Here is a 22,484-nt window from a genome sequence, read left to right as displayed (position 1 = left end):
CTGACCGCCAGTCACGCATACCCAATCCCATTTAATGATCCCTCTGGCAACAGTGGGACCTGACGTTGAGGTGTAGGTCCATATGCTTATAGCTTTAGCTCCCCTGTGTAGAAATCAGGTGTGGGGGGTCCTGCGTCCTTCACTCACGAGCCGCCGCTGGTAAATGCGGTTTGCCGTTACCTGCTGGGATAGCAGAGAGTTAAAACTGTGGTGATCACTAAACTATTTTACATGGTTGCTCTTCATTCATTTTTTCGTGTCTATATGTAATATGTGTGTATATCATCATAATGATATCTGTATTTAAATCATTATTATATACATCCGTTTTGCACTGAAGGTATAAAATTGAAAAGAGATTACATGAGCACTTAGTGGTGACATACTGTAGCACTTAATGTTTACCTGTCACTAACACACAACGGAAGGCAGTCATTGTGTGCACAGGAGTCATTGTGCCACTCGTTTAGGGGCTGATTCAAAGTGGGGTGCAAAGAAAAAAAGAAGAGTAAATCACTGCAATGGGTGCATATACATTTAATTATTTATATAATGTTTGCATGCAGGGTAAAAAGTGGCTGCTTTTGCATGTAGCCCACACATTTTTACATGCCACTCTCAGATTTAAATCTCTCTGCACATGTTACGATGCATCCCGGCGGTCAGAACACCACTCTGAATCCCGGTGCTGGAACACCGACCACCGACATCCTGAAGGTAAGTATCGAGGCTAGGGTTAGGGCCCGGGGGGAAGTTAGGGTCAGGCACTAAAGGGAGGTTAGCCATAGAAATCTTAGCCCTAGCCACCACCACCACCACTATCTTAGCCCTAGCACCCACCCCAGACGGGTTAGGGTAGGGGGGCAGGGGAGGGGTAAAATACTGACCCTGTCCCCTGTCGGCATTCTAATTGTCGGGTTGCCAGTGTGGGTCATGTGACCACTGCCCCCCTGTATCACACCCGTTACATCTGCCCCACCTGCAGTGCAGAACGGTTTTACCAAGTTGTAAAGTTACTTTTTTTTTTTTTTTTGCTCTTTTACAAATTTTTTATCAGCCCCACAATGTGTCTAATTTTTCCTGGAGCGTCCACATTGAATGCCAGCCGCCCTGAGAACACACACCTCTTCCTCATAGGCTGGGCATGTTTAATCATTAAAAATAACTCCAGAGCTCTTGCATACTTCCTAATTGTGACGCTCACGGCCCATGCTCCTCTGCGTCACAGCTCTGACGTCACCTGCTCGCTCCACAACGGGTAACATTTAGAGGGTCCACGCGCACAGAGACTATTGAGGTGGGGACCCCCACAATGCTGACTGGCTGCATTCTCATGGTTATTGAAGTAGCCCTCAGAATCAAAGGCCAGCCCCCTACTCTCAGTTCAGTGTATGATGCGGCCGGCTTTATTTAATTGCATTAAATGCTCCTGCCTGGTTTATTAACATCCACTCGTTAGATTTTTTTCTTCACATGTCTCCAACATAACTCATAGGAAAAGCAACAAGTTGCTCATTACATTCATGGCATGTGAATCAATAGGTTAAGTACTTTGTTGTTATCTGTCTGCTCGGCAGCCTCTAGAAAGGAAGTTGGCAGCCTCTAGAAAGGAAGTTGAGTTTATTAGATAACGATCCCTACAGACGGTTGCACATGTGTGGTCCTGTGCTTGGCTTGGACTGTTGGAGCTTATACCTCCTCTTTCTCCAGGGCAGGGCTGAAGATCTCCTCCTCCAAGACTGGCAAGATGTGGTTGAAATTGTTTCTTCTGCTCCTGTACTTCCTCATCCTCTTCATCCTGGCAAGGTTTTTTGAGACCATAGTATGGTATGAGACGGGCATCTTTGCCAGCCAGCTTCTGGACCCGGTGACGTTAAGCTTCCACCAGCTAAAGACCATCCTAGAATGCCGTGGACTGGGGTATTCAGGGCTCCCGGAGAAGAGAGATGTCCGGGAGCTGGTGGAAAGATCTGGTCAGTGTATCAAAAATATTGTTGCTCTTATGTAAACTGTTTTTGAAAAGTTAACCATAGGCGTCAGTGTTACTCCACATCCATTTCATTTTTCGGTATGCCGTCTTCTTTGTGCAGATTTTTTTGGTTTGTTTGTTTCTAAGCAATTTATCTTTTAATAACCATGACTTTTTTACTATGTTGTGAGGTGACAACTTGCAAGGGATTTTTCAGCACCTGTTGATGATGTAATAATGAGTATCGGAGTTACTGGTGTAAATAGCTTTGTAAGGGAATATCCGGTATTAAACAGGTGGGGCAGATGTATTAAGCCTGGAGAAGTGATAAAGCAGTGATAAGTAGAAGGTGATAACGCACCAGCCAATCAGCTCCAATATGTAAATTTACAGTTAGGAGCTGATTGGCTGGTGCGTTATCACCTTGCACATATCACTGCTTTATCACTTCTCCAGGCTTAATACATCTGCTCCACGGTTTGGAAATAACTCTGCAGTGCTTACACATACATCAGGCTCAACAACGCCGGATGTCAAATAAATACCGTATTTATGACCAGTCCGGATTACCCAAAGCAAGGTATACAGGGGTTGATCGGTGGAGAGGTAACGTGCAGAGAGAGTTAGATTTGGGTGGGTTATTTTGTTTCTGTGCAGGGTAAATACTGGCTGCTGTATTTTTACACTGCAATTTAGATTTCAGTTTGAACACACCCCACCCAAATCTAACTTTCTCTGCACATGTTACATCTGCCCCACCTACAGTGCAGAATGATTTTGCCCATTTGTGTGCTTTTTTTTGGTTTGCTTGACAACTCTGAATAAGGCCCTTGGTAGATATATTTTCATTTCTTAATTTACACCTCATTTCCATGTATATTTTTCCCCTCAGACACATAGAGGGTGTTCTCGCTTTCCAGCAGTAGGACGTGGGCGGATCAGTGCATGCTTCTCCTAGTTTTGTGCTCAAGTTGAAACACAGGGATTTAGTTTTCAGTGCAGGATTATTTAAATGAGCTGACGGAGCACATCTAGGGGTGTCCCTGTGTTATTGACTTGTGCGCTGGCTCCGCACAAATGACTGCACGTCCCACTTTTGCTTGGCTGCATACAAGGAGCATGAAGTTGGCTCTCGGGCACCAATAATATAGAGCGCGTGGAGCTTTAGGGGTTTAATAAAAAAAAAAAAAGTCTGTTTAGGAACTAAAGCACTCCTAGTAAGTTGGTTTTATTTATTTTAACAGAATTATCATTTTAATTTAGTGAGTGCAGGGACAGGGCGCGGTGGGTGGGATCTGTAGTGTGGGGACATGGCGCGGTGGGTGGGATCTGTAGTGTGGGGACAGGGTGCTGTGGGTGGGATCTGTAGTGTTAGTGTGGAGACAGGGCGCGGTGGGTGGGATCTGTAGTGTGTTAGTGTGGGGACAGGGCGTAGTGGGTGGGATCTGTAGTGTGTTAGTGTGGGGACAGGGTTCGGTGGGTGGGATCTGTAGTGTGTTAGTGTGGGGACAGGGCGTAGTGGGTGGGATCTGTAGTGTGTTAGTGTGGGGACAGGGTTCGGTGGGTGGGATCTGTAGTGTGTTAGTGTGGGGACAGGGCGTAGTGGGTGGGATCTGTAGTGTGTTAGTGTGGGGACAGGGCGTAGTGGGTGGGATCTGTAGTGTGTTAGTGTGGGGACAGGGCGTAGTGGGTGGGATCTGTAGTGTGTTAGTGTGGGGACAGGGCGTGGTGGTTGGGATCTGTAGTGTGTTAGTGTGGGGACAGGGCGTGGTGGGTGGGATCTGTAGTGTGTTAGTGTGGGGACAGGGCACGGTGGGTGGGATCTGTAGTGTGTTAGTATATGGAGTATATAGTTATAATTGTGGTTCTTGCTCCTGTTTACATTTTCTGACTGTGATTAACAGGGGATCTTATGGAAGGAGAGTTGTACTCTGCCTTAAAAGAAGAGGAGGCCTTGGAAGCCGGATCCAGCACTAATTTCAGTGGAGAAATGCACTTCTATGAGCTGGTAGAAGACACAAAAGATGGCATCTGGCTGGTGCAGGTACCTTGCTTTACGTATTGTGTTACTGGCTATGTACCTCATTTCAGTGCTGACACTATTTATAGATTATTGGCCTGATGCTGAGTCGGGATCAGCTTCCTCCCTGTCTTATGCCGGTCTCACCTCTGCGTCTTTACGCTAAGGGCACGTCAACACAAACCCCTTCCCTGGTGTACAGCTGTGCATTGGACTGTACCCTTCCCTGGTGTACAGCTGTGCATCAGACTGTGCCTTTCCATGGTGTACAGCTGTGCATTGGACTGCACCCTTCCCTGGTGTACAGCTGTGCATCAGACTGTGCCCTTCCCTGGTGTACAGCTGTGCATTGGACTGCACCCTTCCCTGGTGTACAGCTGTGTATCAGACTGTGCCCTTCCCTGGTGTACAGCTGTGCATCAGACTGTGCCCTTCCATGGTGTACAGCTGTGCATTGGACTGTACCCTTCCCTGGTGTACAGCTGTGCATCGGACTGTGCCTTTCCATGGTGTACAGCTCTGCATCAGACTGTGCCCTTCCCTGGTGTACAGCTGTGCATTGTACTGTACCCTTCCCTGGTGTACAGCTGTGCATCGGACTGTGCCTTTCCATGGTGTACAGCTGTACATCAGACTGTGCCCTTCCCTGGTGTACAGCTGTGCATCAGACTGTGCCTTTCCATGGTGTACAGCTCAGCTGTGCATCAGACTGTGCCCTTTCCTGGTGTACAGCTGTGCATCAGACTGTGCCCTTTCCTGGTGTACAGCTGTGCATCAGACTGTGCCCTTCCCTGGTGTACAGCTGTGCATCAGACTGTGCCCTTCCCTGGTGTACAGCTGTGCATCAGACTGTGCCCTTCCCTGGTGTACAGCTGTGCATCAGACTGTGCCCTTCCCTGGTGTACAGCTGTGCATCAGACTGTGCCCTTCCCTGGTGTACAGCTGTGCATCAGACTGTGCCCTTCCCTGGTGTACAGCTGTGCATCAGACTGTGCCCTTCCCTGGTGTACAGCTGTGCATCAGACTGTGCCCTTCCCTGGTGTACAGCTGTGCATCAGACTGTGCCCTTCCCTGGTGTACAGCTGTGCATCAGACTGTGCCCTTCCCTGGTGTACAGCTGTGCATCAGACTGTGCCCTTCCCTGGTGTACAGCTGTGCATCAGACTGTGCCTTTCCATGGTGTACAGCTGTGCATCAGACTGTGCCCTTCCATGGTGTACAGCTGTGCATCTGTGCCCTTACATGGTGTACAGCTGTGCACTGGACTGTGCCCTTCCATGGTGTACAGCTGTGCATCGGACTGTGCCTTTCCATGGTGTACAGCTGTGCACTGGACTGTGCCCTTCCATGGTGTACAGCTGTGCACTGGACTGTGCCCTTCCATGGTGTACAGCTGTGCATCGGACTGTGCCGGGACTGTCAGAGTCTGTAGATCCTGAATTACCACTCCCTGCGTCTAAGTAGCAGACCCTCCAAATCATCATCCAAGAACGCCCAGTACATAGTCACTGTGTGCCTCTGTCTACGCACCTTAAACCTAAACTGTGAATGTGTCCTAACACAACCGGGATGTATGGACGCGGCGCCAGTTAGACACGTGCACAGAAAAATCGCACGACTATGTACGACATGTACGTAGCGAGTGACTCGGAATCAGGCCCTGTACATCCTGTACTGACAAGTCATTAGTCATTATCGCTCAACTTCAGTTCTAACCCCCCCTCCCCCTCCCGAATTCTCATTGGCTAGTTCCCCAAGTGTGGTATGGAAGATCTACAGTATTTAGGCTGACAGTCAATAGGGCGACACCAAATGGTTGACATGCATAAGGTCAGCAGATAAGAGGTCTACTGTGGGTTAGGTTGACAGGTTCAAAAGGTCGAAATTACATGGTCGACGCATGTTTTTTGGGTCACATATTGTATGTTTAGTAATACATGACGATCAGCAGTAAAAAGGTATAGCCTCGCGTGCTCACGTCACTCACCACGCTGCAGGCATGAAGGGCTCGCTCCACTAGCTGGCCACAAGTTGCTATTCCCGGTCGTAGTCCACGAGGATAGTAAATCTAGCAAATGTTGGAAAAACATGTAAAAAAAAAAAGTGCGGACCATTTGTGTGTCAACCTTTTATACCTGTTGACTTAGACTCTGTCTGTCTATCATCCGGATGCCCTGAACCCTGGGTTCAGGCAGTCAGCACAAGTTACATGTAACATTAAAGGTATGTTTTAACCGCACCCCTCCTTTTCCCCATGCTATATGGGGTCTTTTTAGGGACAACAGCCACGACTGACCGTAACACAATTTCTGAGGACAGCGCAGATAAATTCCTATTATATGTATAGATAGATATAGATATATATATATATATAGATATATATATATATATATATATAGATATATATATTTTATTATATTACACACATACAGAATAGCAAGGTCCACTTAAAGGATGCCTGTCACACACTGGGGAGGCAGCTGTTTTGTGAACTGCCTCCTCAGGCAACAGGATCACAGCAAGCCAATAACACTTAATTAATTAGTACTGGATATAATCGCATTCCTATTTATCTTCAGAAGTAATATAGGTATATATATTAAAGCCACCTGAATGTAGGGAATACAGCAGGGAGGTTGAAGCATTTTCTGAGTTTGCAGAAATCGGTAATTGTTAATATTAATTGGGATTTATTAATTGGGATTTACTAATTGTTCAAACATGTACAACTTTTTGCTATAGAGTAAGTCACTGGTACTGTAATTTCAAAACATAGAGAAGCTTCATTCCCTCATCTTGGCTGTATTGGTTTCTTATAGGGATTGCACCACAACCCACCTACATTATTGTGTCAGGCATCTCCTATTGCTATTGCTTAGGGACCCTGTCCTCCATCCCACTCCTCACATCATGTCACTACCCCTGTCACATGTAGCCCTGCCCTCAGTGCCGCATCACTCGTCTCCTGATATACTCTGTGCTGCTGAGGACCCTGCTGCTTCCACTATAGAACTGTCAGTCTCTGGCTTTCTACTGCCTCCATTCTCCTCCTCACATCATGTCACTACCCCTGTCACATGTAGCCCGGTCCTCACTGACACAACACTCGTCTCCTGATATACTCTGTGCTGCTGAGGACCCTGCTGCTTCCACTATATAACTGTCAGTCTCTGGCTTCCTACTGCCTCCATTCTCCTCCTCACATCATGTCACTACCCCTGTCACATGTAGCCCGGTCCTCACTGACACAACACTCGTCTCCTGATATACTCTGTGCTGCTGGGGGACCCTGCTGCTTCCACTATATAACTGTCAGTCTCTGGCTTCCTACTGCCTCCATTCTCCTCCTCACATCATGTCACTACCCCTGTCACATGTAGCCCTGTCCTCAGCAACGCATCACTCGTCTCCTGATATACTCTGTGCTGCTGAGGACCCTGCTGCTTCCACTATAGAACTGTCAGTCTCTGGCTTCCTACTGCCTCCATTCTCCTCCTCACATCATGTCACTACCCCTGTCACATGTAGCCCGGTCCTCACTGACACAACACTCGTCTCCTGATATACTCTGTGCTGCTGGGGGACCCTGCTGCTTCCACTATATAACTGTCAGTCTCTGGCTTCCTACTGCCTCCATTCTCCTCCTCACATCATGTCACTACCCCTGTCACATGTAGCCCTGTCCTCAGCAACGCATCACTCGTCTCCTGATATACTCTGTACTGCTGGGGGACCCTGCTGCTTCCACTATATAACTGTCAGTCTCTGGCTTCCTACTGCCTCCATTCTCCTCCTCACATCATGTCACTACCCCTGTCACATGTAGCCCGGTCCTCACTGACACAACACTCGTCTCCTGATATACTCTGTGCTGCTGAGGACCCTGCTGCTTCCACTATACAACTGTCAGTCTCTGGCTTCCTACTGCCTCCATTCCCCTCCTCACATCATGTCACTACCCCTGTCACATGTAGCCCTGCCCTCAGTGCCGCATCACTCGTCTCCTGATATACTCTGTGCTGCTGAGGACCCTGCTGCTTCCACTATAGAACTGTCAGTCTCTGGCTTCCTACTGCCTCCATTCTCCTCCTCACATCATGTCACTACCCCTGTCACATGTAGCCCGGTCCTCACTGACACAACACTCGTCTCCTGATATACTCTGTGCTGCTGGGGGACCCTGCTGCTTCCACTATATAACTGTCAGTCTCTGGCTTCCTACTGCCTCCATTCTCCTCCTCACATCATGTCACTACCCTCGTCACATGTAGCCCGGTCCTCAGTGACGCAACACTCGTCTCCTGATATACTCTGTGCTGCTGAGGACCCTGCTGCTTCCACTATATAACTGTCAGTCTCTGGCTTCCTACTGCCTCCATTCTCCTCCTCACATCATGTCACTACCCCTGTCACATGTAGCCCGGTCCTCAGTGACACACCACTCGTCTCCTGATATACTCTGTGCTGCTGGGGGACCCTGCTGCTTCCACTATATAACTGTCAGTCTCTGGCTTCCTACTGCCTCCATTCTCCTCCTCACATCATGTCACTACCCCTGTCACATGTAGCCCGGTCCTCAGCAACGCATCACTCGTCTCCTGATATACTCTGTACTGCTGGGGGACCCTGCTGCTTCCACCATATAACTGTCAGTCTCTGGCTTCCTACTGCCTCCATTCTCCTCCTCACATCATGTCACTACCCCTGTCACATGTAGCCCGGTCCTCAGTGCCGCATCACTCGTCTCCTGATATACTCTGTACTGCTGGGGGACCCTGCTGCTTCCACTATATAACTGTCAGTCTCTGGCTTCCTACTGCCTCCATTCTCCTCCTCACATCATGTCACTACCCCTGTCACATGTAGCCCGGTCCTCACTGACACAACACTCGTCTCCTGATATACTCTGTGCTGCTGAGGACCCTGCTGCTTCCACTATATAACTGTCAGTCTGTGGCTTCCTACTGCCTCCATTCTCCTCCTCACATCATGTCACTACCCCTGTCACATGTAGCCCTGTCCTCAGTGACGCATCACTCGTCTCCTGATATACTCTGTGCTGCTGGGGGACCCTGCTGCTTCCACTATATAACTGTCAGTCTCTGGCTTCCTACTGCCTCCATTCTCCTCCTCACATCATGTCACTACCCCTGTCACATGTAGCCCGGTCCTCAGTGACGCATCACTCGTCTCCTGATATACTCTGTGCTGCTGAGGACCCTGCTGCTTCCACTATAGAACTGTCAGTCTCTGGCTTCCTACTGCCTCCATTCTCCTCCTCACATCATGTCACTACCCCTGTCACATGCAGCCCGGTCCTCAGTGACGCAACACTCGTCTCCTGATATACTCTGTGCTGCTGGGGGACCCTGCTGCTTCCACTATATAACTGTCAGTCTCTGGCTTCCTACTGCCTCCATTCTCCTCCTCACATCATGTCACTGCCCCTGTCACATGTAGCCCTGCCCTCAGTGACACAACACTCGTCTCCTGATATACTCTGTGCTGCTGAGGACCCTGCTGCTTCCACTATATAACTGTCAGTCTCTGGCTTCCTACTGCCTCCATTCTCCTCCTCACATCATGTCACTACCCCTGTCACATGTAGCCCGGTCCTCAGTGACGCATCACTCGTCTCCTGATATACTCTGTGCTGCTGAGGACCCTGCTGCTTCCACTATAGAACTGTCAGTCTCTGGCTTCCTACTGCCTCCATTCTCCTCCTCACATCATGTCACTACCCCTGTCACATGCAGCCCGGTCCTCAGTGACGCAACACTCGTCTCCTGATATACTCTGTGCTGCTGGGGGACCCTGCTGCTTCCACTATATAACTGTCAGTCTCTGGCTTCCTACTGCCTCCATTCTCCTCCTCACATCATGTCACTGCCCCTGTCACATGTAGCCCTGCCCTCAGTGACACAACACTCGTCTCCTGATATACTCTGTGCTGCTGAGGACCCTGCTGCTTCCACTATATAACTGTCAGTCTCTGGCTTCCTACTGCCTCCATTCTCCTCCTCACATCATGTCACTACCCCTGTCACATGTAGCCCGGTCCTCAGTGACGCATCACTCGTCTCCTGATATACTCTGTGCTGCTGAGGACCCTGCTGCTTCCACTATAGAACTGTCAGTCTCTGGCTTCCTACTGCCTCCATTCTCCTCCTCACATCATGTCACTGCCCCTGTCACATGTAGCCCGGTCCTCAGTGACGCAACACTCGTCTCCTGATATACTCTGTGCTGCTGAGGACCCTGCTGCTTCCACTATATAACTGTCAGTCTCTGGCTTCCTACTGCCTCCATTCTCCTCCTCACATCATGTCACTACCCCTGTCACATGATGCCCTGCCCTCAGTGACGCATCACTCGTCTCCTGATATACTCTGTGCTGCTGGGGGACCCTGCTGCTTCCACTATATAACTGTCAGTCTCTGGCTTCCTACTGCCTCCATTCTCCTCCTCACATCATGTCACTACCCCTGTCACATGATGCCCTGCCCTCAGTGACGCATCACTCGTCTCCTGATATACTCTGTGCTGCTGGGGGACCCTGCTGCTTCCACTATATAACTGTCAGTCTGTGGCTTCCTGCTGCCTCCATTCCCCTCCTCACATCATGTCACTACCCCTGTCACATGCAGCCCGGTCCTCACTGACACATCTTTCATCTCCTGGTATACACAATCGTACACGTTCCCACAATTGTGACACACATTCCCTGAAATACTTTGTAATACTTTGAACATTCAGATGGTCTGATTGGTTGCCTGAGCTTCTGTCCCCATCTGCTTCTCTGACCCCGGTCAAACGCCCCTTACTAATATACACTGAGAAGGTTCCAGTGTCCTAGATCCATTTTTGGAGCGTCAGACATTGCTCTGGGCAAGTTGTCTGTAGGCAGCACTCCATGCTCCTGGCAGTACCGGCTCTGTGTGAACCCTACAAGAACATCTGGGGTTAATAGGTGGAAGCATCGCCTTGTAAATCTCATCACGTGCTGGCAGCAGTAGAGAAATGATTACAGTTGTTCATCAGGAACCTGTCTGACTACATTGTACAGTCACTGCAGGATCTGCCCGGTGTCGGCTCCTGTTACAGAGCTCACGTGTGCTGCTAGATAAAAGGGTAATAAGTGTGTACAATATACACCCCTACAATACATCATTCCAGGACTTTACAGTTATATGTTTACATTCTATACAATAGATCTGGAATGGACTCATCTGTCTTCACATGGGACGTGGCATTGTGTGTACTCGTAGGGAGTGCTGCATGTGACTTCTGTACTGCTTTATATTTGTTTATAGGTGTGACAATACTCTGAACAGGACACACGCAGTGCCTTTACAAACATGTATATCCCATGGATATTGGGGGTAATTCAGACCTGATCGCAGCAGGAACTTTGTTAGCAGTTGAGCAAAACCATGTGCACTGCAGGGAGGCAGAAGTAACATGTGCAGAGAGAGTTAGATTTGGGTGGGGTGTGTTCAATCTTCAATCTAAATTGCAGTGTAAAAATAAAGCAGCCAGTATTATTTACCCTGCACAGAAACAATATAACCCACCCAAATCTAACTCTCTGCAAATGTTATCTGCCTCCCCTGCAGTGCACATGGTTTTGCCCAACTGCTAACAAAATTCCTGCTGCGATCAACTCAGAATTACCCCCCATAGGGCCTAATTCAGACCTGATCGCAGCAGCAAATTTGTTAGCTAATGGGCAAAACCATGTGCACTGCAGGGGGGGGGGGGGAGATATAACATGTGCAGAGAGTTAGATTTGGGTGGGTTATTGTGTTTCTGTGCAGTGTAAATACTGGCTGCTTTATTTTTACACTGCAATTTAGATTTCAGTTTAAACACACCCCACCCAAATCTAACTCTCTGCGCGTTATATCTGCCCCCCCTGCAGTGCAAATGGTTTTGCCCATTAGCTAACAAATTGGCTGCTGCAATCAGGTCTGAATTAGGCCCTTAGTGTGTACGTATCAGTGAGCCTGCTGCAAAATCCACAGTATTACTAAACAGACACAGAAAAGGATTATGGATGTAACATATCTGTATGGCTAGTCAGGAGGCAATCTCCTATACACAGTCAATGACGCTGAGCATCTTTTAATGTACTTATTATCAAGACAGCTGCTAAATAAGGTGGGGGAAATCACAAGGGCGGTATTGGGAAAATACTCATTGTAATGCGGTATATTTGAGGCAAGGTTCTGAAGATTGCAAGAATTGTGCAAAACTCCAAGTGCCATTATAATTAGAGATGAGCGGGTTCGGTTTTACTCTGATTTACCCGAATCTCCTTATTGGCTCACGGACGTCACGCGTTTTGGTCAGCCAATAAGAAAAATCCAGAAAAAAAGAACTTGCGATAATTCTGGCGTTAAGAACCGAGTAAATCCGAACCCGCTCATCTCTAATTATAATCCCATCCCTGTATATCCCTGGCGTGTGGCGCGAAAGCTAGGAATTGGCACTGGGAGGTACTTTTTTTTTTTTTTTTTTTTTTTCTTCTGCCATCCATCATGGCGTTTTACTTACAGTTTTTGGTTTCGGGTTCATGATACTCACCTCCCTCATTACAGGTGATTGCAAATGATCGGAGCCCTCTTGTGAGCAGAGTCCACTGGGAGAAGATGGTGAAAAAAGTCACTAAATTTGGCATCCGTGCGGGAACTTTCAACTGCTCGAGCGACCCCAGGTGAGTGGGCTCCGTACTAAACAGCGTTGGCACATCTGGCATTAAATGATGTAATTAGAAACCCAAACTAACTCTGACCTCATGGCTTGCCACCTATTAAGGTAATGTGAACAGCGGCTATTGACCTTAAGTGCTTTGGTTAGACCAACTATGGACAGATAAAATAAACACAGTTTATTTGTGATGGATCAGAACAGTACAGTAAAGTAGATAAAAGGAATGTCCACATGTGATAACGGTGGTGAAGGATGTTGGGCATTCCGCAGGGAAAGAATCACATGGGTGGGTGCAATGAACACTGGCAGCTGTTTGGCATGAATAAATGACAGTGAAAGAAAGTAAAACTTTATGAAAGTTAAAAGGTCTCTGTAGCCATACCCGTGTGTGGAGTTGGCAGCCGCAGGTGGCGTGAAGCTGGGTATCCCAGGACAGTACCCTGCTTCGGCTCCTAGTCAGTCCCACAGATGGGTGTTCCTTGGTCCTTTCGTTGTATGGCAGCATGCACATTAGGTCGACGCATTTTGCACTTGTAGACCACTTTTTCAAGGCCATGGCCAGGTTGGTTTTGCCTTATAAATGATTGCTGCTTTAAAAATACGTTCATTCTCGATTGACGTCCCGCACCTCCGGCAAACTTGAGCTCTATTACATATTCCCCCAAGTGTTTCCGCCTGAAAATATGTGCAAAAATTGAGCTCTAATTGAAATGCCTGGGGGGGGGGAATTTGCTAAATGTCCCAAAAAGCCCCCCTTTTTTTTTATGCATCCAAAAAATTACAGGGTTACTTGAATCCCCCCCCCCCCCCCCCCCCCCCCACACCAAACTCTAACCTTAATAGTACAGCCTGAATAAAAGCCTAATTGCAATGTACAGTTATTAACAAACTTCCCATTATTAAAAATAAGCTCTAATGTTGTGCCCCACCCTCTCTACAGCTTTAGGCATTAATTACATTACCTGGCTGCATAGGCAGAAGTTCCTGTGGCTCTGATCTCATGTAAGCGGTTAGTGTATGACTGAGCGTTGAGTGCAACAATGCAAGTAGAAGACGCAACCTAATTATGCATGTAGATTTAGGAAATTTCATCCTTAAACTTTGCCACCTTAAACCAACTCTCTAGGAGTTGAGCCCAAGAGTCTGGTGCCTCCTACAAGATGAATGCCAATTCGTGAACCTGGACACCAGATGTGGGGGATGCAGGTTTTCTTGCTGCCAGTGGTCTCGGAGCATCATTGTCTGGCGCAGTGCCTTTTGAGACCCTCCCGACATGATCCTCTTTGCTGATTATTGACAGGCTTGCTGCTACTATTAGGAGCCCCTACTGGTGGGGCCAACCACTGCTGGACTTCTCTGGTACTCTACTGCAAGAAAGAGTGTCCTTTGCTGCCACCGTGTCCCAGTTCTGCAGTGTCCCTGAACCCATTGGAACACCGTGGGTCAAGTCCTTTAAAACATCCTTAAAACATCTTTTATACGTTTTACATTAATACGTACAAGATGCTGTTTCCTGAAGCTAAACTGTAAACATTTTTACCAAAGTGTCCAAGTTTGTACTTTGTGCCCAATTCTTGTTTACCTGTATTTTGTTAAAACAATGTGCAGCATGCATTGGCGCTCAAACAGTAAGATGAATTCCTTGAATTATTGAGGGATGAAAGAATAAAACCTTTGGTTTAGTATTTGGATAGAGGGCTTAATGGACAAAGGAGCGGTGATACTACTGGAAGGACTTTTGTGCTGATATATGCTCTATGCGGTGGTGCCGGGCTATTTCAGCTCTGGACCCTAACTGCTTATTCTAAGCTAGCCCACCGCAGGGCCACAACATGGTGAGAGATTGATTGTTTACTTATTGCACAGTCACTTTAAACTAGTCACTGCCTCCAGGTTCATTTTTGTTCATAACTGTTTTTATTATTGTATGTTTTAACTGTATGTTTCATGTTGGTGAGTTTGCCCATGTGAATAAATGCACTTTATCCTGTGAATGAACCAAAGGTTTTATTCTTTCATCCCTCAATAATTCAAGGGATTCATCTTACTGTTTGAGCGCCAATGCATGCTGCACATTGTTTTAGCATTTGAACCTTTTGGGATATATGTGTTTTTCCCTCCCGGTGTAGAAGCAAGGCTGCTCAGTCTGTTTTTATTGTGCATGTACTGTTGGTGTACACCCCTTTTGTGTTACCTGTATTTTGTCACAAACCAATAATTGGGGCTTGATTTACAAAGCTTCTGCTTCCCAGTGGGTTGAAGATGAAAATTTAAAACGGCACTCCCAGTCAGTGTTTAGCAGGCTGGGCTTTGCAGTGAGTGAGATTGACGTTTTAAATTTTCACCTCCAACCAGCTAAGTATTGTTATAGTTTTAATGCCAAATTGTGGTCTTTGTTTGTATATTTGTTTGTTTTTATTGAAATATACCCCAGGCATCTTAGTTTTCTGCTTCTGTTTGGAATTTTTTTTTTTTCCCCCAGATACTGCAGGAAGAGAGGTTGGATGAGATCGACACTCATTATGTCAGTGCCTCAAACCAGCACGTCCAAGGGGAAAGTCATGCTTAAAGAGTACAGCGGACGTAAAATTGAGACGGAGCATATTTTCAAGTGGATAACCGCTCACGCCGCGTCGCGGATCAAGACTATTTACAACTCCGAGCATCTGAGGCAGGAGTGGAACAAAAGCGACCAGTACAAGGTCAAGCTGTACCTGTTTGCCAACCTTGACCAGCCTCCAGCTTTCTTCTCCGCGCTGAGCGTAAAGTTCACCGGCAGAGTAGAATTCATCTTCGTCAGTGTCGGGAACTGGGACAACACAAGTTACATGGAAGAAATTGGCATAACCAGAACGCCGTCCTACATTTTGCAAACGCCAGAGGGAATCTACAAGTACGGAAATAATACAGGAGAGTACGTCTCCCTCCGTGCCATGGACTCCTTCCTACGTACTTTGCAGCCAGAAGTCAATGACTTGTTTGTGCTCAGCCTGGTTCTGGTCAATCTCATGGCCTGGATGGACCTGTTTATCACACAAGGAGCCACCATAAAGAGATTTGTGGTTCTAATCAGCACTTTAGGGGCATACAATTCCTTGCTAATTATTTCCTGGTTACCAGTTTTGGGCTTTTTGCAGTTACCTTACCTGGACAGCTTTTATGAGTACAGCCTCAAGCTTCTCCGGTACTCGAACACCACCACTTTGGCCTCATGGGTGAGAGCGGACTGGATGTTCTATTCTTCCCACCCTGCCCTTTTTCTAGGCACTTATCTTGGCCACGGCTTGCTCATCGACTACTTTGAAAAGAAAAGGCGGCGTAACAACAATGCAGACGAGGTGAACGCCAATAACCTGGAGTGGCTATCCAGCCTCTGGGACTGGTACACCAGCTACCTGTTCCACCCGATTGCCTCTTTTCATCACTTTCCCAACAACTCAGACTGGGATGAAGACCAAGAGCTCTTCCTTGAGCGATTAGCCTTCCCTGATTTATGGCTTCATCCTCTTATCCCTTCAGATTACATAAAAAATCTACCAACCTGGCAGTTCCAGTGTCATAGCCATTATGCAGAAGAAGACCTCTCTGAGAGCTCTCTAGAAAGTGACAGTGACTCGGAGACCGAGCAACGCAATGGTGTAACTTGTAGTAGTCGCCCGCTTAACCATACCGGTTGTTGCACAGTCAAGCCTTCGTCAGAGTGCACTGGCCAGATTTGCTCTTGTGTTGACACTGAAAGCCAAGGTAGCCCATGCGGAAAAGAAGATGGGTCATATGGTTCCTCTTGCACGATGGACAGCCTGGAACCAAACTGGTCCATGTGGCCGGAGAACATGTTGCACTGTACAGAATGCGTGGTGTGTCTAGAGAATTTTGAAAATGGCTCTCTGCTCATGGGTCTACCATGTGGTCACGTGTTCCACCAAAACTGCATTGTAATGTGGCTGGTGGGGGGAAGACACTGCTGCCCGGTTTGCCGCTGGGCATCGTACAAAAAGAAACATTCTACTCATCAGTCACCTTTGTCAAGCCAAACCCCTTCTTAGCGCGTGCCACCTGCCTGACCGCTTCCTGGCCCGTATCTGTTTGTACCTGTTAGAAAGTTTTGTGGGGTTTCTTTCATTCTTAGTACAGTGAACTAATGCACATTATGTTAGCGTCCATGATTCATTTTGTTGCCTTGTGTGTTTAAACATAAATGCATATGTAAGCAAAAAATATTTTCTTTTTTTATGATTTCTCAAACTATATTCCTAGTTCAGTGTATTACATTTTTTTTTATTTTATTTTTTTACTTTTTGTTTTTTTTTAATCATTTTATCTGCTAGTTTCTAAAGACCTCGCTCAGTGTTTCAAAAGTTTGTGACGGTACGTCCAGAAAGTTTAACCAATGGTGTTATTTTTAATACACCTTATCAGCAGAGGAGCAGAAAACGCTAAGTTTATGTTTTAATAAAAATAAGTATTTTTATTTCATAATTTAATGAGGGTCCTGTTTTGAAAACTGGTGCACAGGTAATGGGATAAAAGATGCTGGAAGCCCTAGCAACAAATCAGATTTGCTTTCATTTCTAAACTGACAGACTGGTTGCTAGGAGTTACAGCACATATTTTTTTTTGCAGCTTCCCGTGCACCAATTTTCTTAAATGTCCGCAATATTTCTAACCAGTCCTATAACATGCACTTACTCGCTGAGTCTTTTTCTGATCCGTTTCAAATGTTTCTTTATTGTTTAATGCACATTATTGCTCACTAGCTGTACTAGGCAGAGCTACATTTTACGGGATAAACCAATATTAAGCCTGTCTGTCTATCCATTCATAATTGGTGTCATTACTGACTGATCAATACGTAAAGCATAAAAGAGCCACTAAATAATACAGAAAATGGATCATTGGTCCCTCCATACCGTCCATATGGACTGCAGTGAAATACGTAGAACAAACTTTATTGGCACAAGGAAATGATGAACATTTCTAGCTGTTTATGGGCTCCTAATTATTTCTTATTTTTTTATGGCTAGTCATATTCTGATAGTTATCTTATCCACAGCGTTTGTGCGAAAAGTAGATTTCCATAACCTATTTCAATGCAAATACACCATTTAATAGAAATACAGACTATCATTCTCCAGTTTCTTTATTAATCAAAGTTTAGTCAGGGGCTCAACATTATTCTAATAAGAAAAAATGGGTTTAACGTTCTCTGCTTGAAAGCAAAATCTATTAAAAATTTTAAAGTTTAGGTTTGAATAGCACTCAAGTGGCCTAAAAATAAAAATATAGAACGTTTTACTGATGCTACTTTGTGAACCCGCCAGTAAATAAGGTTGTACAGTATTTTGGGGTGATCAAGAATTAAAGATGCCCTTAATGCCGAACTGGGGACCTATTAAAACAGTCCTGGTCAACTGCTGTGAAACTAAAAGTCCCAGCATGCCGACACAGTTTTGCTTAGGGAAAGATAAAACTGTGGCAGGGCATGCTGGAATGTGTAGTTTCACAACAGCTGGAGAGCCACAGGTTGGTCAGGCCTGCTTAATGGATTATTCCAACCAAAACTGAAACTTCCCAGAAGGCTGTGTACCTGATGTCAAAGTTTCAGGCTGTATGACAAGACCGTAGATTTTTACGTGCCTCTGTAAAATCAAATACACAGGTCAACTTCACACAGTAAAGGCATCAATTTCTGGAGGCTGAAGCTAGGTCCATTGAGGTCCCTGTGGTGTTTCTTGATTTCTGGTCATGGAGTACTGCTTCCTAGTGACTTTACAAGCTAAACGCGCATGGGTCAGCCCACAAAATGGCAGCTCCGTTGTGTATAGCTGACAGGCTCACGTGACGTTGTACCTATCCACTGCATACAGCACACCAGTATTCAGACTATTCAATAACCTGAATGTCCCTGGTTTCTAATGAATTGATAGGTGGTGTCCTCCTGAATATTGGTTTAGCCCACAAAATGGCCGCTTCCACTATGTACACTTTAACAAGCAGTGATGAAAACTAATGGCTAACTGTATAGTAGCAGTTGTAAATTATGTTTTAGCCCTTACTGTTCAAGGCCTCCATTTGGCTAATGATGAACTCTTCAGATTAGACTAAAAGTTAAATAAGTTTAATTTTCAGTACAACCATTTACACAAATGGGGATTGTATGAGCGGATGTCGTCATCTCATTCTTGTAACATAATTCAGTCTTTTTTTTTTCTTTATAAATGTGAAGGGGACTAAAAAAAAAATCTATATATTAAAATTACCTTGGAAAAGAGATGCACATGAGATATCTGTATAATCTAATACTTTTATTTGATTAAAAATGGAATTGACCTAAATATTTGCAGGTGTTTCAATATGCAAAAATGTTACTACAAATCACATATATAATCTCCTATATAATAGCCCAGATCTGTGACTGTGTGTATAACACTGGGCGTGGCTAGGAGCTCTCATTGGGTTAGCGGCAGGCCTATCACATCCAGTCCACAGCTTACTGGGCGAGAAACGTCCTCCCGCGCAGGTTACATCCATTGGGAGGCTCTGCCCTTTGGCTGCTGTGTGTTCCCAGAGCAGGATTAACAATGGGGCTGATGGAGCTGCAGCTCCAGGCCCACACCCCAAAATAGGCCCACTGCTTCTGCAGCAACATACCCTCCAACACTTTAAAATTGGTTCAAATTAGAAAAGGGGGTGTGGTCACGTGTAAAGGAGGGTGGCCGCGCCCCTTTTCCTATACTTTCAATGGAAGTTTGGAGAGACAAAAATTGGTACAGAGAATTAAAAAAAAAGGTTCTGTACCTGCTAAAAAGATACAGTTGTAGGGTATGAAGCAAGTCTCTGCGCTGTTGACATAGGACGCTGCAGTAAAAGGATTTTTTCCCCCTATGTCCTGCTGCCAGTCCACCTGCCCCCTCCGGCATCAACAATCACCACTCCCTAGTCACGGCACAGGATGAACAAAAACTGTTGCGGCCACCGACATAGATGTGTATGAAAGCGGCGCAGCTCAAGGCTTACATAGCCCTCCCTGCGCCGCATACTCTCAGCCCCGGAGCCACCTCTGGACGCGGCCGCGCCCAGATCCCCAGACTCTGCAACACAGCACCTGGGCTGCCGGCCTGGAAGCCCCGAGATGGCTAATGTAACGGATAGAGTGGGTGATATCGCGGAGAGTAATGTCTGGACGCTGAATCAATGTAAAAGGTGACAGTGCTGTGCAGTGGGTGTGCAGTGTCACTGACACTGCACAGCACTCTCACCTTTTACATTGATTCAGCTAGTCAGTCAGTTCTGCCGGCCAGTCACTGTTATTATTGCCGGTGTCCCAATGCGCCGCATTACAGGGAAGTAGACGCACTAAATAAACTACAACACCGGCGCTAACATCAGTGACTGGCTGCTGTGCGAGTCTGCGGGTGAGCCGCTGCCAAAGGGAGAACAGTAGCTTAGCTGCTTCCAGGAGGAGAAGCAGGAGAAGAATTACCGCCCTTCCCACACTCCCAGTACTTCCGGCCCACATCCACGACACCCCCCCTCCACCTCCCGCGGTGGCTCCGGCCCCCCTCCCACGGCACCTTTGCAACCGCTCCTCCCCCACCCGCGGTGGCTCCGGACCCCCACCCACCGCACCCTCGGGCCCCATCCGCGTCTCCTCCGCACCCGCCACTCCCCCAACCACAGCACCTACTAGGTGATTCATCAGGCACTGCATGGGCTGTTCACGCCGTTGCAAGGGGCTACGACCCCTTAACCATTGCACGCCGTTTGTCCGTGCAATATTTAACCACTCACACAATTATGATTGGAGGTAATACTCCATACAATAAAAATATTGCACGCCACAAGGGCGTGCAAGGGTTATGGGGGTGTAGCCCCTTACGATGGTGTGAAGAGCGCCCGTAGGGCACGATGAATCACCTAGCGTGTGTATTTATTTATTTATTATATATAATATTCTATGTATGTATATATATGTGTGTGTGTGTGTGTGTGTGTGTGTGTGTGTGTGTATATATATATATATATATACATACATACACACTGCTCAAAAAAATAAAGGGAACACTAAATAATAAAGGGAACACATCCTAGATCTGAATGAATGAAATATTCTTATTAAATACTTTGTTCTTTACATAGTTGAATGTGCTGACGACAAAATCACACAAACATTATCAATGGAAATCAAATTTATTAACCCATGGAGGTCTAGATTTGGAGTCGCACTCAAAATTAAAGTGGAAAAAAAAACTACAGGCTGATCCAACTTTGATGTAATGTCCTTAAAACAAGTCAAAATGAGGCTTAGTAGTGTGTGTGGCCTCCACGTGCCTGTATGACCTCCCTACAACGCCTGGGCATGCTCCTGATGAGGTGGCGGATGGTCTCCTGAGGGATCTACAAAAATATACACCTGGCGCTGTCACCTTACAAGGTAAAAGCAGCTAGTCTCGGGGGACTGATCCCAGTTCACCCAAAGATATAGAAAACAAAATCGAAGAATGAGACAGCGCTATTCACTTTGTATAAAATCCTTTTAGTTTACTTTTTTATATATAAAAAAATACAACATACAAATATACAGTACAGATATTATACTATGGTACCGGCCGGTATTAATATTAATCTATTTAGAATTATTTAAAAGATATGCCATATCAAGGCTGAATATTTCCACAATTAATCAACTTTTCTAACCACCTGCGTTACCGGACTCTTTGTCCCTTTAATGGAAGTTCTTATTCCCAGAATCACTATAACACAGTGGTCAAACAAGCTAATCTGTTTGGACACTATCAACACGATTTTAACCAAATACAATATATATTATAATTTATAGGTAGTGTCCATTCATTGTAGCAAATTGGTTTATTAAAACACTGAACATGTAGTGCACGATGCAGCTGATAATTTGTAGTCAGCTGTTTTGCTATCAATCAAGCAAGGTGTATATCAATTGAGTCTCCTCTTTTATAATGAACAAAGTCCATATATTCCAATCCAATCACTTGTTATGGGTTAGTATAATTAATATCACAGATGTATCTCCTTTATACCAATTATCGTCCATATATATTAATCAATATATTTGTTGGTATCTGTAAAGTGGTTAGTAATTCAGTTGTTAATATGGATTAAACCACAAGGCAGTTAATTGATGAAAGATTGAAGATTGATTGATTTTTGATTAATAGTTCAGCTGTTAATGTGGATAGAACCACAAAATAACTGTTTATACTCAGAGAGTCCCAGATTCCACCCAGAGTACCGTGCACTAAGTACTTAATATACCTCTCCTCAGATTGCTGTAGGCATGGCAGCCGCTCCAACAAGGAATGCTGGTGTTAAGAATCTGTGCAACACTCTCCAATATGTGGATCTCCCTCCTTAGTACAGCTTCGGTTAATAAAGCGCTTCAATCAGCCACAGTAGCCGCTGTATAATGTGATATTTATCCCGGCAAAAACCTCTACTCTCCGCTCTCCTTTGCACAGCGTGCGCTGGTGAGAGTGCTTCAGCAAGCCACAATGACAGTGGCGCAATGAGGTACAGAGTATCCGCAGTGATCTCCTGAGTCTCCAAACGCGTTTCTCCGCCTACCCTCCGGCTTCGGCGGCTTCCTCAGTGTAATATATTACCTTCATCCTTTTATCCTTAAATACCGGATTTTCGGATTTGCACATGCGCAATAATATATGTGGTTCAAGCCTCATTTTCATCTATACTAAGTAAATATATATACATTTCGTATTTTAACCTTTAGATTTCCTCTATTCAGATGTT

At 46.0% G+C, this 22,484-nt stretch overlaps 1 protein-coding gene across 2 annotated transcripts in view; it reads left to right on the top strand.

The window, feature by feature from the left end:
- LOC134929391 (charged multivesicular body protein 3) overlaps positions 1-22,484 on the top strand; it is an 82,975-nt gene that overhangs the window by 6,787 nt on the left and 53,704 nt on the right. Inside the window, exons 2-5 of one of the 2 annotated variants that reach the window (XM_063925043.1) lie at positions 1,711-1,973; positions 3,874-4,013; positions 12,590-12,705; positions 15,184-19,036. In XM_063925043.1, the coding sequence (XP_063781113.1) occupies positions 1,711-1,973; positions 3,874-4,013; positions 12,590-12,705; positions 15,184-16,747 (2,083 nt within the window). In that variant the 3' untranslated portion in view covers positions 16,748-19,036. Of the gene's footprint in view, positions 1-1,710; positions 1,974-3,873; positions 4,014-12,589; positions 12,706-15,183; positions 19,037-22,484 lie in introns of those variants that run through there. The other variant, XM_063925051.1, reaches the window with a different exon arrangement.

The sequence above is a fragment of the Pseudophryne corroboree genome, chromosome 1 (genome assembly GCF_028390025.1).
Source record: "Pseudophryne corroboree isolate aPseCor3 chromosome 1, aPseCor3.hap2, whole genome shotgun sequence".
Taxonomy (NCBI): Eukaryota; Metazoa; Chordata; class Amphibia; order Anura; family Myobatrachidae; genus Pseudophryne; species Pseudophryne corroboree.
This window is presented reverse-complemented; position numbering and strand designations above follow the sequence as displayed.